This window comes from Coregonus lavaretus, assembly GCF_964263955.1.
Source record: "Coregonus lavaretus genome assembly, chromosome: 22".
NCBI classification, from domain to species: Eukaryota; Metazoa; Chordata; class Actinopteri; order Salmoniformes; family Salmonidae; genus Coregonus; species Coregonus lavaretus.
Window position 1 is genome coordinate 27,708,503 of NC_140009.1, and position 14,830 is coordinate 27,723,332.

General features: G+C 44.0%; 1 protein-coding gene across 1 annotated transcript; it reads right to left on the bottom strand.

Moving 5' to 3' along the window:
• Window positions 1–7: 7 nt before the first annotated feature.
• LOC311149903 (semaphorin-3F-like) lies at window positions 8–14,399 on the bottom strand (the record flags this gene model as incomplete). The annotated part of the gene is made up of 17 exons (XM_084187135.1): window positions 8–1,149; window positions 3,602–3,729; window positions 3,889–3,956; window positions 4,306–4,463; window positions 4,553–4,594; window positions 4,721–4,809; window positions 4,922–5,144; window positions 6,893–7,037; window positions 7,255–7,324; window positions 7,453–7,567; window positions 7,813–7,958; window positions 8,162–8,281; window positions 8,411–8,504; window positions 8,708–8,827; window positions 8,997–9,059; window positions 9,254–9,414; window positions 14,288–14,399. 17 exons carry the CDS (start codon window positions 14,397–14,399, stop codon window positions 568–570), a joined length of 2,436 nt encoding a protein of 811 aa, XP_084043261.1. The 3' UTR covers window positions 8–567.
• Window positions 14,400–14,830: the final 431 nt, after the last annotated feature.

The window sequence follows — 14,830 nt, forward strand, 5'->3', positions numbered from 1 at the left end:
TGCATACAGGTGGACTTTATTTAACTAATTATGTGACTTCTGAAGGTAATTGGTTGCACCAGATCTTATTTAGGGGCTTCAAAGCAAAGGGGGTGAATACATATGCATGCACCACTTTTCCGTTATTTATTTTTTTTGAATTTTTTGAAACAAGTTATTTTTTTCATTTCACTTCACCAATTTGGACTATTTTGTGTATGTCCATTACATGAAATCCAAATAAAAATCCATTTAAATTACAGGTTGTAAAGCAACATTATAGGAAAAAAACCAAGGGGGATGAATACTTTTGCAAGGCACTGTACATCACACCATAACATTATCTCTCAACATTGAACAGCAAAATTTACACATTTCCAACCGAATAAAGCGTGCAAAGGCAAATGTTTATATATACATATTTTTTTATATCATAATCATTATACATTAATAAACCAAGGATCTATTATGATCCTATGATATATACACGTATCAATATATTACATTTCTATACTGAGATACTGGGTTGTGTGAGGGTCGGTATCACATGTCATTCAATGTACAAAGGGAGATGAAACTCATGGATCTCTAGTCTACCATAGGAGTGTCCTGGCTGGCTAGTGCTGGAAGTCCAGTCCTCGATCCTCCTTGGGTCTCCTGGCTCTCTGTGTGTCTCCTGGAGGTGCGTTTGGGCTGTTGCTCCTCCTGCTCTTGCTCCTGGCTCTCTGTGTGTCTCCTGGAGGTGCGTTTGGGCTGTTGCTCCTCCTGCTCTTGCTCCTGGCTCTCTGTGTGTCTCCTGGAGGTGCGTTTGGGCTGCTGCTGCTTGAGCCCCAGCTGCTCCCAGTAAGACTGACAGTACTGGTGGATCAGCCTGATCTCCGGCTGGGACAGGGTGTCTGTGAGAGGGGGGGTTGGAGGGACCCTCTGCTGCTGGGGGTCACGTTGTCCCCCCCATCCAGTGGGAGGGCTGTTGGAGGTCATGGGGTCGTTGTCAGGGGAGGTGAGGGCCAGCACGATGTCTCGGTCCAGGATACGCAGTGACACCCGGGCCACCGTGTGTTTGAAGTTGTTCTCCGTGGCCAAGCAGTGGTACAGCCCGGCATCCGATTGGCTGAGGGACTTCAGAAGGATCCCGTGGGGCGTCTTCAGAAGATCTCTGTCCCGGTTGAGCTGAGGGGTAGGGGGGAGAGAGAGTGTTATGGTAGTTAGGGGGAGAGAGAGTGTTATGGTAGTGAGGGGGAGAGAGAGTGTTATGGTAGTGAGGGGGAGAGAGAGTGTTATGGTAGTGAGGGGGAGAGAGAGTGTTATGGTAGTGAGGGGGAGAGAGAGGGGGAGAGAGAGTGTTATGGTAGTGAGGGGGAGAGAGAGTGTTATGGTAGTGAAGGGGAGAGAGAGTGGGAGAGAGAGTGTTATGGTAGTGAGGGGGAGAGAGAGTATTATGGTAGTGAGGGGGAGAGACAGTGTTATGGTAGTGAAGGGGAGAGAGAGTGTTATGGTAGTGAGAGGGAGAGAGAGGGGGAGAAAGAGTGTTATGGTAGTGAGGGGGAGAGAGTGTTATGGTAGTGAGGGGAGAGAGAGTGTTATGGTAGTGAGGGAGTGGCGAGGGGGGGAGAGAGTGTTATGGTAGTGAGGGGGAGAGAGAGTGTTATGGTAGTGAGAGGGAGAACAAGATCCACATGTGACTCATTTGTCATTCAAAAGTGATTGACTATTGCTCTATGGATATTTTCCATGATCACTTGATATACAGCGCATTCAGAAAGTATTCAGACTCCTTGACTTTTTCCACATTTTGTTACGTTACAGCCTTATTCTAAAATTGATTAAATTGTTTTTTTTACACTCATCAATCTACACACAATAACTCATAATGACAAAGCAAAAACACGCTTTTAGAAATGTTGACAAATTAATTAAAAACAAACAACTGAAATATCACATTTACATTAGTATTCAGACCCCTTACTCAGTACTTTGTTGAAGCACCTTTGGCAGCGATTACAGCCTCAAGTCTTCTTGGTTATGACGCTACAAGCTTGGCACACCTGTTTCTCCCATTATTCTCTGCAGATCCTCTCAAGCTCTGTCAAGTTGGATGGGGAGCATTGCTGCACAGCTATTTTCAGGTCTCTCCAGAGATGTTCGATCGGGTTCAAGTCTGGGCTCTGGCTGGGCCACTCAAGGACATTCAGAGACTTGTCCCGAAGCCACTCCTGCGTTGTCTTGGCTGTGTGCTTAGGGTCGTTGTCCTGTTGGAAGGTGAACCTTCGCCCAAGTCTGAGGTCCTGAGCGCTCTGGAGCAGGTTCTCATCAAGGATCACTCTGTACTTTGCTCCTTTCATCTTTCCCTCGATCCTGACTAGTCTCCAAGTCCCTGCCGCTGAAGAACATTCCCACAGCATGATGCTGCCACCGCCATGCTTCACCGTAGGGATGGTGCCAGGTTTCCTCCAGATGTGACACTTGCATTCAGGCCAAAGAGTTCAATCTTGGTTTCATCAGACTAGAGAATCTTGTTTCTCATGGTCTGAGTGTTCTTTAGGTTCCTTTTGGCAAACTCCAACCAGGCTGTCATGTGCCTTTTACTGAGGAGTGGCTTCCATCTGGCCACTCTACCATAAAGGCCTGATTGGTGGAGTGCTGGAGAGATGGTTGTCCTTCTGGAAGGTTCTCCCATCTCCACAGAGGAACTCTGTAGCTCTGTCAGAGTGACCATCGGGTTCTTGGTCACCTCCCTGACCAAGGTCCTTCTACCCCGATTGCTCGGTTTGGCCGGCGGCCAGCTCTAGGGAGAGTGTTGGTGGTTCAAAACTTCTTCCATTTAAGAATGATGGTGGCCAATGTGTTCTTGTGATGGTGGCCACTGTGTTCTTGGGGACCTTCAATGCTGCAGAAATGTTTTGGGACCCTTCCCCAGATCTGTGCCTCGACACAGTCCTGTCTCGGAGCTCTACGGACATTTCCTACGACCTCATGGCTTGGTTTTTGCTCTGACATGCACTGTCAACTGTGGGACCTTATATAGACAGGTGTGTGTCTTTCCAAATCAATTGAAGTTACCACAGGTGGACTCCAATCAGGTTGTAGAAACATCTCAAGGATGATCAATGGAAACAGGATGCACCTGAGCTCAATTTCGAGTCTCATATCAAAGGGTCTGATTACTTATGTAAATAAGGTATTTCTGTTTTTTAATTTTTAATACATTTGCAAACATTTCTAAAAACCAGTTTTTGCTTTGTCATTATGGGGTATTGTGTGTAGATTGATGAGGAAAAACATGTATTTCATCCATTTTAGAATAAGGCTGTAACGTAACAAAATGTGGAAAAAGTCAAGGGGTCTGAATACTTTCCGAATGCACTGTATGACATCCATAACGCTGAAAGGTCATGTCAATATTTCGCTTCCTCTTCCAACTGAAATAACATTGGCTGACTATTAATATTTACAGGAAACACTTCACTGATGTTTATTCAGTCAATCAAACATGGATATCCCCTTTGTGAAAACTGCTCCAACAGCTCAAGCGTAACCTATTAATGTGGTATGAATTTGATATTTTAATAATACTGGTCTCTTTTCAAAGAGCAGAAATAGATGCATGCATTTTCCTCCTTACCGCTTTCCTCCTTCCTTCCCTCTGATAGAGCCACTTGACTGTGGCCTGAGGAGAGCGAGGCTGACACTCCAGAAAGGTACTGCTCCCCTCCACACCAAACTGGACTATCTCTCTCGGACGATTCTCCACTGAAGGAGGAAGGGAGAGGGAGAGAGGGAGAGAGGGAGAGAGGGACAGATTATTTTAAATGCCAGTTATTTGCATTATTAGATTATTATTAATATTATTAAAATTAGATTATTTGATTGTGTCACTGAATTCTGATAAAAGATCGTGTTTTATCTAACCTTTGGCATTGAAGCCTCTGCACTGTCGCAGTGGATCCCCATGTTTCACATCCTGTCTTCTGCTCCTCCTGAGTGAGAGAGACAGAGCAGAGTTCATCAAACACATTTCACAAGTAAAGAAATTAATTCAGTCATTCACACATTTATTCAGACAGACAGACACAGTAAAGGGCAACAGGTAGCTTAGTGGTTAAGAGCGTTGTGCCAGTAACCGAAAGGTCAATGGTTCTAATCCCCAAGCCGACTAGGTGAAAAAACTGTCGATGTGCCCTTGAGCAAGGCACTTAACCCTAATTGCTCCTGTAAGTCGCTCTGGATAAGAGCGTCTACTAAATGACTAAAAAAATAGGATTAATAAAGCTTTATGACACTCCTTCCCTGTCAATATCAGATGAGGGTTTGTGTTGTGGTCCTGACCTCTTGGTGGCGGGGGTAAAAGCGGAGCAGCTCTCCCCGTCCCAGGCGCAGTAAGGGTCCCGTGCCAGACAGCAGTCGGAGCAGGCCCTCCCATATACCCCACAACGATGCAGAGATACCTGGGTAAGCCCTGCCTCCGATGACACGTACAGTTGTTGCTATAGTGACAGAATGAAAACAAGAGCTCAGTATCAACAATATCTCTTTAGTATTTCCTGTTGATTAAGAAAGAGAGAGTTCAGCTTACCCTTTTAGATGATATCTTCATTGTTTTGACCGCAGCACGTGTCTGTAATTAAATGTAATGTCTCACCTCAGGATCAACAGAGCATAACCATTGAATGAATGTCCAAGGACAGTAGTTAGAGACCTTTGCTATAATGTAAACAATATTTAGATAATCATATAGACATACCCTGAAAACCTCCACTTCCTCCAGGGTGAGCTCCTCCATGGTGCTCGGGTCCTTGGGCAAAACTATGACCTTTTGGACTGTGCCACGATCTGAAACAAGAGAGGTCTGATGTCAAATTTGGACAAAAAACCAAATGTGAAATTCCAACATGCAATGAAGTCCTTCAGTCAGCCTATTGCCCTGTGACAGAGAGACACTCACCTGTGCCCAGGAAGAGCACCTCGTATCGGGCGTCCACTGCGTCCACCTGGTCCACCACCAGGGCTGTGAAGCGGTAGTCCACGCCGGTCCTCACCACCAGGGGGCGGCGGTGGATAGGGTACACAGGGTGGTACATGAGGGGATGGGCACGCATGAAGTTCACAGCCTCGTCTGAAAAGTCCTTAGAGGTGCGAATGCCTGGGGTGAATGTTCCTCCTGGACACTAGGAGGAAGAGAGGAATTATATAGTGAGTAAGATACAGAGACAGAGACAGAGAGAGTGTAAGCAATGCATTTCACTATTGGAAAGAGGTGACAGTTGATGGGATGTATGTACAGTGGGGGAAAAAAGTATTTAGTCAGCCACCAATTGTGCAAGTTCTCCCACTTAAAAAGATGAGAGAGGCCTGTAATTTTCATCATAGGTACACGTCAACTATGACAGACAAAATGAGAAAAAAAAATCCAGAAAATCACATTGTTAATGAATTTATTTGCTAATTATGGTGGAAAATAAGTATTTGGTCAATAACAAAAGTTTCTCAATACTTTGTTATATACCCTTTGTTGGCAATGACACAGGTCAAACGTTTTCTGTAAGTCTTCACAAGGTTTTCACACACTGTTGCTGGTATTTTGGCCCATTCCTCCATGCAGATCTCCTCTAGAGCAGTGATGTTTTGGGGCTGTTGCTGGGCAACCCAGACTTTCAACTCCCTCCAATGATTTTCTATGGGGTTGAGATCTGGAGACTAGCTAGGCCACTCCAGGACCTTGAAATGCTTCTTACGAAGCCACTCCTTCGTTGCCTGGGCGGTGTGTTTGGGATCATTGTCATGCTGAAAGACCCAGCCACGTTTCATCTTCAATGCCCTTGCTGATGGAAGGAGGTTTTCACTCAAAATCTCACGATACATGGCCCCATTCATTCTTTCCTTTACACGGATCAGTCGTCCTGGTCCCTTTGCAGAAAAACAGACCCAAAGCATGATGTTTCCACCCCCATGCTTCACAGTAGGTATGGTGTTCTTTGGATGCAACTCAGCATTCTTTGTCCTCCAAACACGACGAGTTGAGTTTTTACCAAAAAGTTCTATTTTGGTTTCATCTGACCATATGACATTCTCCCAATCCTCTTCTGGATCATCCAAATGCACTCTAGCAAACTTCAGACGGGCCTGGACATGTACTGGCTTAAGCAGGGGGACACGTCTCGCACTGCAGGATTTGAGTCCCTGGCGGCGTAGTGTGTTACTGATGGTAGGCTTTGTTACTTTAGTCCCAGCTCTCTGCAGGTCATTCACTAGGTCCCCCAGTGTGGTTCTGGGATTTTTGCTCACCGTTCTTGTGATCATTTTGACCCCACGGGGTGAGATCTTGCGTGGAGCCCCAGATCAAGGGAGATTATCAGTGGTCTTGTATGTCTTCCATTTCCTAATAATTGCTCCCACAGTTGATTTCTTCAAACCAAGCTGCTTACCTATTGCTGATTCAGTCTTCCCAGCCTGGTGCAGGTCTACAATTTTGTTTCTGGTGTCCTTTGACAGCTCTTTGGTCTTGGCCATAGTGGAGTTTGGAGTGTGACTGTTTGAGGTTGTGGACAGGTGTCCTTTATACTGATAACAAGTTCAAACAGGTGCCATTAATACAGGTAACGAGTGGAGGACAGAGGAGCCTCTTAAAGAAGAAGTTATAGGTCTGTGAGAGCCAGAAATATTGCTTGTTTGTAGGTGACCAAATACTTATTTTCCACCATAATTTGCAAATAAATTCATTAAAAATCCTACAATGTGATTTTCTGGAATTTTTTTCCTCATTTTGTCTGTCATAGTTGACGTTTACCTATGATGAAAACTACAGGCCTCTCTCATCTTTTTAAGTGGGAGAACTTGCACAATTGGTGGCTGACTAAATACTTTTCCCCCCCACTGTATATGGATTGTTTTCAGTGAGTAAATGGTCTAAACCTACTGTGCCAGGGCGAGGGTAGGGAATCTTGCCGGTGTAGGCTGTCCACTGGTAGTTATGGCCATGTTTGTGGGAGAAGGGTCCATTGAAGACGTTGCGGATGTCAGCCATGGAGTACACACAGACTGCTGAGCCCTTGAACACAGAGCTGGGAGAGAAAGAAGGTAAAAAAAGAGAGGAGGGGGAATGCAGTCAGCATCAACCAGTGAAGTGGAAGAGGGAGGAGAGAGAGGCAAACCAACAGGTGCTAGATGAGAGTTGAAAACCCTTGAGGAGCGAGAACAGGGCAGGCCTTTAGAGAGAAGGGAAATTGGAGAGAGGGTAACTATAAAAGGTGATGTAAGACAGATACAATGATGACGTACCCAGCAGTTGTGAAGAGGGCATAGACCACAGGGTTGCGTTCATCTTGCGTGGGCTGGATAAAAACATCCCCTGAAGGATGACGAAAGAGACATAAATTATTTTCCTGTAGAATAGATGAAGGATTCAGTTCCATAGACAACTAATGATCTCTAAATCTGTATCTAAATCACTAAATCTTTCATTGAGGTCTGTCTCACTCAATTCGTCGAACAAGGTCTCCACCCCATCCTCTCCAATCACAGAGCACACCAGACGGGCTTTCAGGAAGGTGGTCCATCTGTTCACCAGGGACTTCTGACCCCCCTCATCATTCTGGGAAGAGGGAAGGGAAGGAAGTAATGTAAAGGAAGGAAGAGGTAATGGAAGGCTGTTTCAGTGGAAGACACTTAATTATTTTACCCTTAATCATTCCCCCATCCACAATGTTGTCCATAATGTTGCAGTCAGACTATAAATATGTGAGTAATTAATGTAATAGAGTTAAAAATAGTCTATAGAACAGTGGCGTAGCGCAGTTTCACGGGGCAACCCGCAAGGTGCGAGCAAGGCCCTCTCACCAGACACACTCGCCCCACTCTGGCCAGGACACTGGGGCTGGACCCTCCCCCTGCATCCAGACTCTTCTCACGGAAGAAGAAGTAGAGTTTGTCATCATTCCTCTCTGCGCTGTCAGGGATCTGCTGGATCTGAATGAACACGGGCTCTGAGACGGACGGGGGGAGAGAGAGAGAGGAAAGGAGTGATGAAAGAAAGAGAATCATGCAGCATTAGCAGCAGTTTGCCATGTTTTCTTAGATCCAGATCTCGCTGGTTCATATCTGGCTTGAAGGACCATGAAAAAAAATGGCACCATTTTTGGAATCCACCCTTACAAGATGGCAGTCTTTTTCAGGTGTAGTAACTCACCATTGAGCCACTTGGAGTCATACTGCTCCGTCCTGACTGCTGTTCTACCCCCCATGGTCCTAAAGAGGGCTGCATCTGTCCCCATGAAGTCTACATGGACCCCCGCATACAGATTCCCATCTGCAGAGGAGGAGAGAGGAGGAAGAGAAAGAGATGGAGAGGAGAGGTTAGTAAACAGTGAAAGTGGGAGGACCTGTTGTTTTCAATTTTGGGCAGTCTAAGTGTATGCACAAGTGAGGTGAAGCTTACTGATAAGAGCAGCAATGTTCTCCTGGGAAGGGTCGTAGGAACATTTGCCCTTCCCTGATTCCGTAAATCCAGGAACTAGCCTGAACACATAGTCCTGGAAAGAGAGAGACCAGAAAGACCATATACGGATCAAATGTATTGAAATGGCAAAAATGTATAGGGAAAAATAGCTAATATCTGAGCCCTAGTTTTGAGTACTACAGTTTTTAGTAATCCGAGCTGCTGGCCGTAAATATCCACAGATATGCTGCAGTTAATTGTCTTTTAGAATGAATTTGGGCATATTGAACCTCTCACCTCTGCCTTCCAGCCTCTGTTGATGAAGGTGCAGATGGGTTGGTAGGCTCCAGTCCCACAGGTGTACAGATGGGTGCGGTTCCATGGCTCTATCATACGCACAAAGTTTGCACACTCACCCTGGTGTGTGTACACAGACATGGGAATGCTATCAATTGTTGCCGTATGAAAATTCTCAAGGCTATCGCTTTCAAAGCTGTGAAATAAGACCCATGAAAGTGGGACATCATTAGTTAATACTGTAAAGTAAAGGGGCCAGGGTTCTTTTACAAAGACAAGGCATTCTCACCTGTCCTCCTTTTCCTGTCATCCGACATTCCCCTCTTCTTTTGTCAGATGCTGGCCAATGGATCTGTCAGGGACAAATGATACCAAACACATTAAAGGATCATTTTACTTGAGGTCTTTTACTACCACATTGTACTACCACATTGTACTACCACATTAAACTGTCATGAAGCTATGCATACACAGGAAAGAATCCCCTCAAGATTCCTCCTGTCTCATTGGCCTTTTTGAGGGAGTTGTGGTTATGCGTGTTCTTACTATGAGTGGCTCCTTGTTGACGTTGTGCATGTCCAGGGCCACCAGGTACTCCCGGCTGCCCAGGTAGAGACGGCCCTGGTCCTGGTCCATCAGCAGGATGCGGTAGTCACTGGTGTTAAAGGAGAAGGAGAAGGGACGGGCTGCTCTGGTGTCCAACAACTCTTGGGAGGAGAGAGACCCACCCACACACGCATAGACACACAGACACACACGCATGGATGCACACATATGCATAGACACACGCACGCACACAGGGACACAACGTTAGTGTAAATCATATGCAAAATAAGTTCTGTACCAGATGAGAATGGTAAAATCTTAATATCCAGCAGGGGGAGCCATGAGTTATTTCTGATTATTGCCTTGAATCTGTCCCATGCAGTTTCCCTGATAAAGACTACAAGTGCTTCATTTCTCACTCTCAGCAGCACTTACAGAACATAGACTAACACCATCCTCAGAGTAAGAGAAAATGTGTGAATGACTAAATATGTAACTTATCTCAGGACGTATTCCAGAGGCTTTTAAGAATTCAATATTTCATGTGTTGCAAGCTTCTGACTGAGTTTGTGGCATTGACTGAATGTACTGTGCAACTTTATGGATGCTAATGCAGGTCTCTGAGGACACACGGTAACAGGAACTCTGAGTAAACCCTTTAAACCAGGTCTGTTCTGTGACCCACTCTCTGATGGCGCATTTCCCCGGAGTGTTCCGTCTCTCTCTTCCACCCGAGTGTTTTACCCAAAAGGCTCAGACTTTTCTGTTTCCATCTATGCGGAACGGCACCCATGTCGCACTGAGCCATGGCTCTGGCGGTCCTGCTCTGACTTGGAGCCAAGGCAGCTGGCATTTACATAATAATGACCAACTGAACATTAAAACCTTTTCACACAATCTTGAATGATGCAGAGGTTGTTGATTCTGCTCGCCACAAATCTTTTGTGTCACACTCCTGATGGAAACACAATAACACTAGAGCTTACATTAACATAAAACACTGGTGTGAGGGTAAGTCTCAATGGAAAAGCACCATGAGTGAGTTTTACACCCATTAATTCAGAGACAAGAGACGTCACGTCTCCTCGTATCTGGTCATCATAATTACTATTTTTACTGGAGCTGCCCTCTTGGCCAGGTCTCCCTTGTAAAATAAAGTATATTGACCTTAATGGATAAATAAAGGTTAAATAAAACGGACCTATGTACAATAGCTTTTAAACTTGTATGTACTATGATGTATTTAATAAGTACCGTAGAAACACAGATGTGTAATCTGTACAAAATCACTCAGTTTGTCCATGTGGGACATATGATAAATGTCCCATGGCATTTGACAAAGGTTTGTGAACAAACATCAGCATAAAGTGCACATACTGTTTTAGCCTGGCCGGAGTAAGGACATCTGTGTTTACATCAAAGTGCTCTGCCGTCTTCCTTTGGGGTGACTGTTTGTCTGAATACTGTTAACAGGATGCAGTCAATGTGCTGCTAAAATAAGTTGCTGCGCAATCGGATCTGCTCCTGGCTGACACGGGATGGTTCTTAAAAGGTGGGGCAAGGTCCGGTTCTGTTCCTCCGAGGTAAACATAGGATAACAAGCCTCTCTGGCAAACCTCCATCTGATTCGTCCACTGGAGCAAAGTGGACAGCACAGGCTAAAACTAGCAAAATGCCAACAACAACATAACCCCGGATCCTGACACCGTGCCTGGCTGCGCCCATCCTCTTTGCCATAACAATGTGTTGGCACAATCTGATAGAAAACACTTAATGTATCATCATACCTCATTTGATTCAGGTAAACCAGGTCCAGACATGAAAGACCTGAGACAAATGTCCCGATCTGACCATATTAAAGTGTAAAATAAGTCAAAATGAGGCTTTAAACCATTGCCTCCATAATGCAGAAGACAACCTAAAATCTATATTTCTCTGGCTATATTTCTACCTGGCATTCTAGGTCACACATGTCAAACTCAGGGCCGAGTGTCTGCGGGGTTTCGCTCCTCCCTTGTACTTAATTAATAAATTAAGGTCACTGATTAGTATGGAACTTCCCTCACCTGGTTGTCTAGATTTTAATTAAAAAGAAAAACCAAAATACAGCAGACACTATGACCATGGAATGAGTTTGACACCCTGTCCTAGGTCAATGGAATAACTTTTTTTTGTCCCTTCCTCAGACACAGTTCCCATCAACCAGGAAACACGATCTTGATCCGGCATCTTTCCAGTGGTCCTCCTCTCCTCCTGCCCCACTCACCCAGTCCCAGTCCCAGTCCCAGTCTCTAAATCACGTCCATGGGAGGGAGTCTCATGCCCCCCTCCCTAAAAAACCCTCCTCCACAGGCGCCTTATGGAACAAAGAGAGTCCCTGTTGCAAACAATGAACAATCAATCTTTGGAATGTCAGAAAACACAGAGCAGGGGAGCAAATCCCAATTTTCCACCTATTCTTGGAAATTAGGAGGAGATGATTGGGTTCTAGGGGTGAGTGGATGAGTGGGTGGATTTGACTGACAAACGATATCAGTGAGAACTTTACACGGATTTGACTGACAAAATATATCAGTGAGATTTTTACACAGTGGTTGCATTCATTGTGAAACCAACACCACTCTGTGTATGATGGAAATGGGTGAGAGACAGTTACAAGAAACAAGAAATGTAATATCATCCACAGCAATCCAATACAATCCAGTATGATAGCAATCTAATATAATACCATTTGGTTGGTTCACCACCAGTTCAGGCTTACCCTTACTATTAGCGACCATTATGCAAACACTGGTGTTTGGGCTCAACTTCTGTGACAAACTCTACCACATCACATTGCAACCAACTAAGCTTATATGTACCTGAACTACCGTAAAACTTCAATTAATACCCCAGGAGTTTATTTGCCTAAATCCCTGAACAAAACAGGCGCTTATTAGAGACACGCTATTTGAGCCAGGCTTCTATTTCCTTAATGCACATAGCCTTTGCTCATTTATTTTATTCCAGCATTCCCTTCCAGCATTTTAATCAGTCTTAATTTCCTGCACTAATGTGTTATCATTTACACACTATTTCAAGTTTATTTTGTCTTAGTATGCCTCTACTTCAAATTTGTTTTTGTTTTCTTGACAGAATAATTATTCTCCTCTTTCACTGTTCATTTTCGGCAGTTATTACTTTCGCCACTAGAGGGCAATCAGACTATTTCTGGGGGTCTGTACTCCCGAAGTTGTTGACTGTTTTTGTGGTTGCCAGTTAGCTAGCAGTTCTCAGCAGTTAGTAGCCAAAGGCTAGCAGTTTCTTACTGGCGATTACTTAATTATTTAATGTAACAAATCAAACACTAAACCCATAAATAATTCATGGTAATTCATGGTAATAATTCCTTTAGACACAGCGTTTATTTGAAACAGGCATTTATTTAAAAGGGACAAGCAGCTATTTGAGACTGCGTTTAATTGAAGTTTTATGGTAAGGGGCCTAATGTTGTAGCTTGAATGAAAACACAATACTTTGCTGATCTGGACCTGCATTCACAAAGCATCTCAGAGTAGGAGTGCTGATCTATTCATTATGATTTAAAAGGAAAACCAATTCTGGATCAGCAGTACTATTCTAAGACGTTTCATGAATACGGCCCTTGACCCTTAAGAAAATACCACTCAAAAACGTTTTGTATTTTTTGGTATTTGTTTCATTACCAAAACGCACCATATGGTGACACTTTTTGTATTTTGAAAGTTCTATGTCTTGAAAACTTGATTGATGACGTGCAAAACATTTTGGGACTGTTTCAACAGTGGACTAATTAAACAAATACCAAAAGATAGTTTTTGAGTGGTATTTTCCTTTAACCCTAATCTCATTCAGCAAATAGCTTATACACTCAATGGGGTAGTTTTCATCAGAAGGCTCAGCTGTGAGGCCAGTCAGGCGACAGACCTATTTAACTTTGTTATAATACTCTAAAGTGTACTCACAGTGTACTCACAGTGTACTCACAGTGTACTGTACATGCTATTTTCTTCCTTATTTCAGCGCCACATACTTCAAACATGAGTTATTATATTCTAAAGTACTAAAATCAAAAAAATTCTCAGCCTTGTCAGTATTGGCATAATCGCTACTATGCAAAACCCAATTGCTTTCTAATAGAGAACCTAACAGTTCTGGTTCTCAGACCAGACCTATAATTCTGAAGGAGAGGGACTCAACCTGCTCCCAACACGTCAGTCCTGATGTTGTGGTATATCAGAACAGTAGTGATTTTCCCCGTGCCTGAATCTTACTGTTAATTCTTATTTACAGGCATTTCAGGTGAGTCACCCTTCAGTACATCTTGTATTGAAATCAAAGGTGTGTATGTTCGCACGTTTGTGAGCCGAGGAGTGATGACAGCGTGCATGGGGTAATCACTGTAATCTTTCAGTATTATTTTGATCAAAGCCTTCATCCAGGTATTTGGAATCCTATACTATACAATTACAGCTAATGACGGCTCGGAGGAGGCAACGTGGGAATATCCCTAACTCTTACAGAAATGACCCCACAAACACAATGCCCTAACCTGTATTCACCCAGTACAGTTTCACCAAGCAGTTCACACTAGTCTAGCCGATCGAATAACCGATTTTGGAGGAAATCTTTCTCATCTCTAAAGTTAAATGTTGTCATTGAATCATTAACATATATCAAATAAAAATGTTGTACTATCGCAATGAGGGCTTAGGGAGTGGGCTCAACTGTTATGAAGGGCACTAGAGACCACCACCCCCACCACCCACTCAATGGCAACATCCACCTTTTGTTTTCTCTCATGAACTGTTTGCCAGTAGGCAGGATATAAGCTTTTTGCATATGTATAAAAGAGGAAACATATGTATGTGTGTGTGTATGTGTGTGTGTGTATTTGTGTGATTGCGTGTGTGTATGTGCATGTGTGCGTGCCTGCACGTGATTGTGTGCATGTAAACCACAAGACTTTCTGAGATTGCTGAAAAGTTCACTAAATGTTCTGGTCAAGTGACTCACCTTTGAAAGACAGGCGTATCCTTGGAGCAGACTGTTGGAGGCCTGAGGTACTGCAAACACAGAGACCCAACAGGAGGAGTAGAGTGCGAGTCACTGTCTTGGCACTATCCATAGCAGAAACAGGTCTGAAAGATAATAATTAATTGTCACGTGTGTGTGTGTGTGAGAGAGAGAGAGAGAGAGAGAGAGAGAGAGAGAGAGAGAGAGAGAGAGAGAGAGAGAGAGAGAGAGAGAGAGAGAGAGAGAGAGAGAGAGAGAGAGAGAGAGAGAGAGAGAGAGAGAGAGAAAAAAAATAGGAAAACAAACAACAACACGAAGAGCTATCTATCCAAAACGGAGATGTATGGGTAAACCACTTCTCCAATCTTTTTGGCCCTATTACAGAGAACAAACAGCAAAAAAATATACATGATCAAATGCAAATCTTAGAATCAACTACTAAAGACTACCAGAACCCACTGGATTCTCCAATTACATTGAATGAACTACAGGACAAAATACAAACCCTCCAACCCAAAAAGGCCTGTGGTGTTGATGGTATCC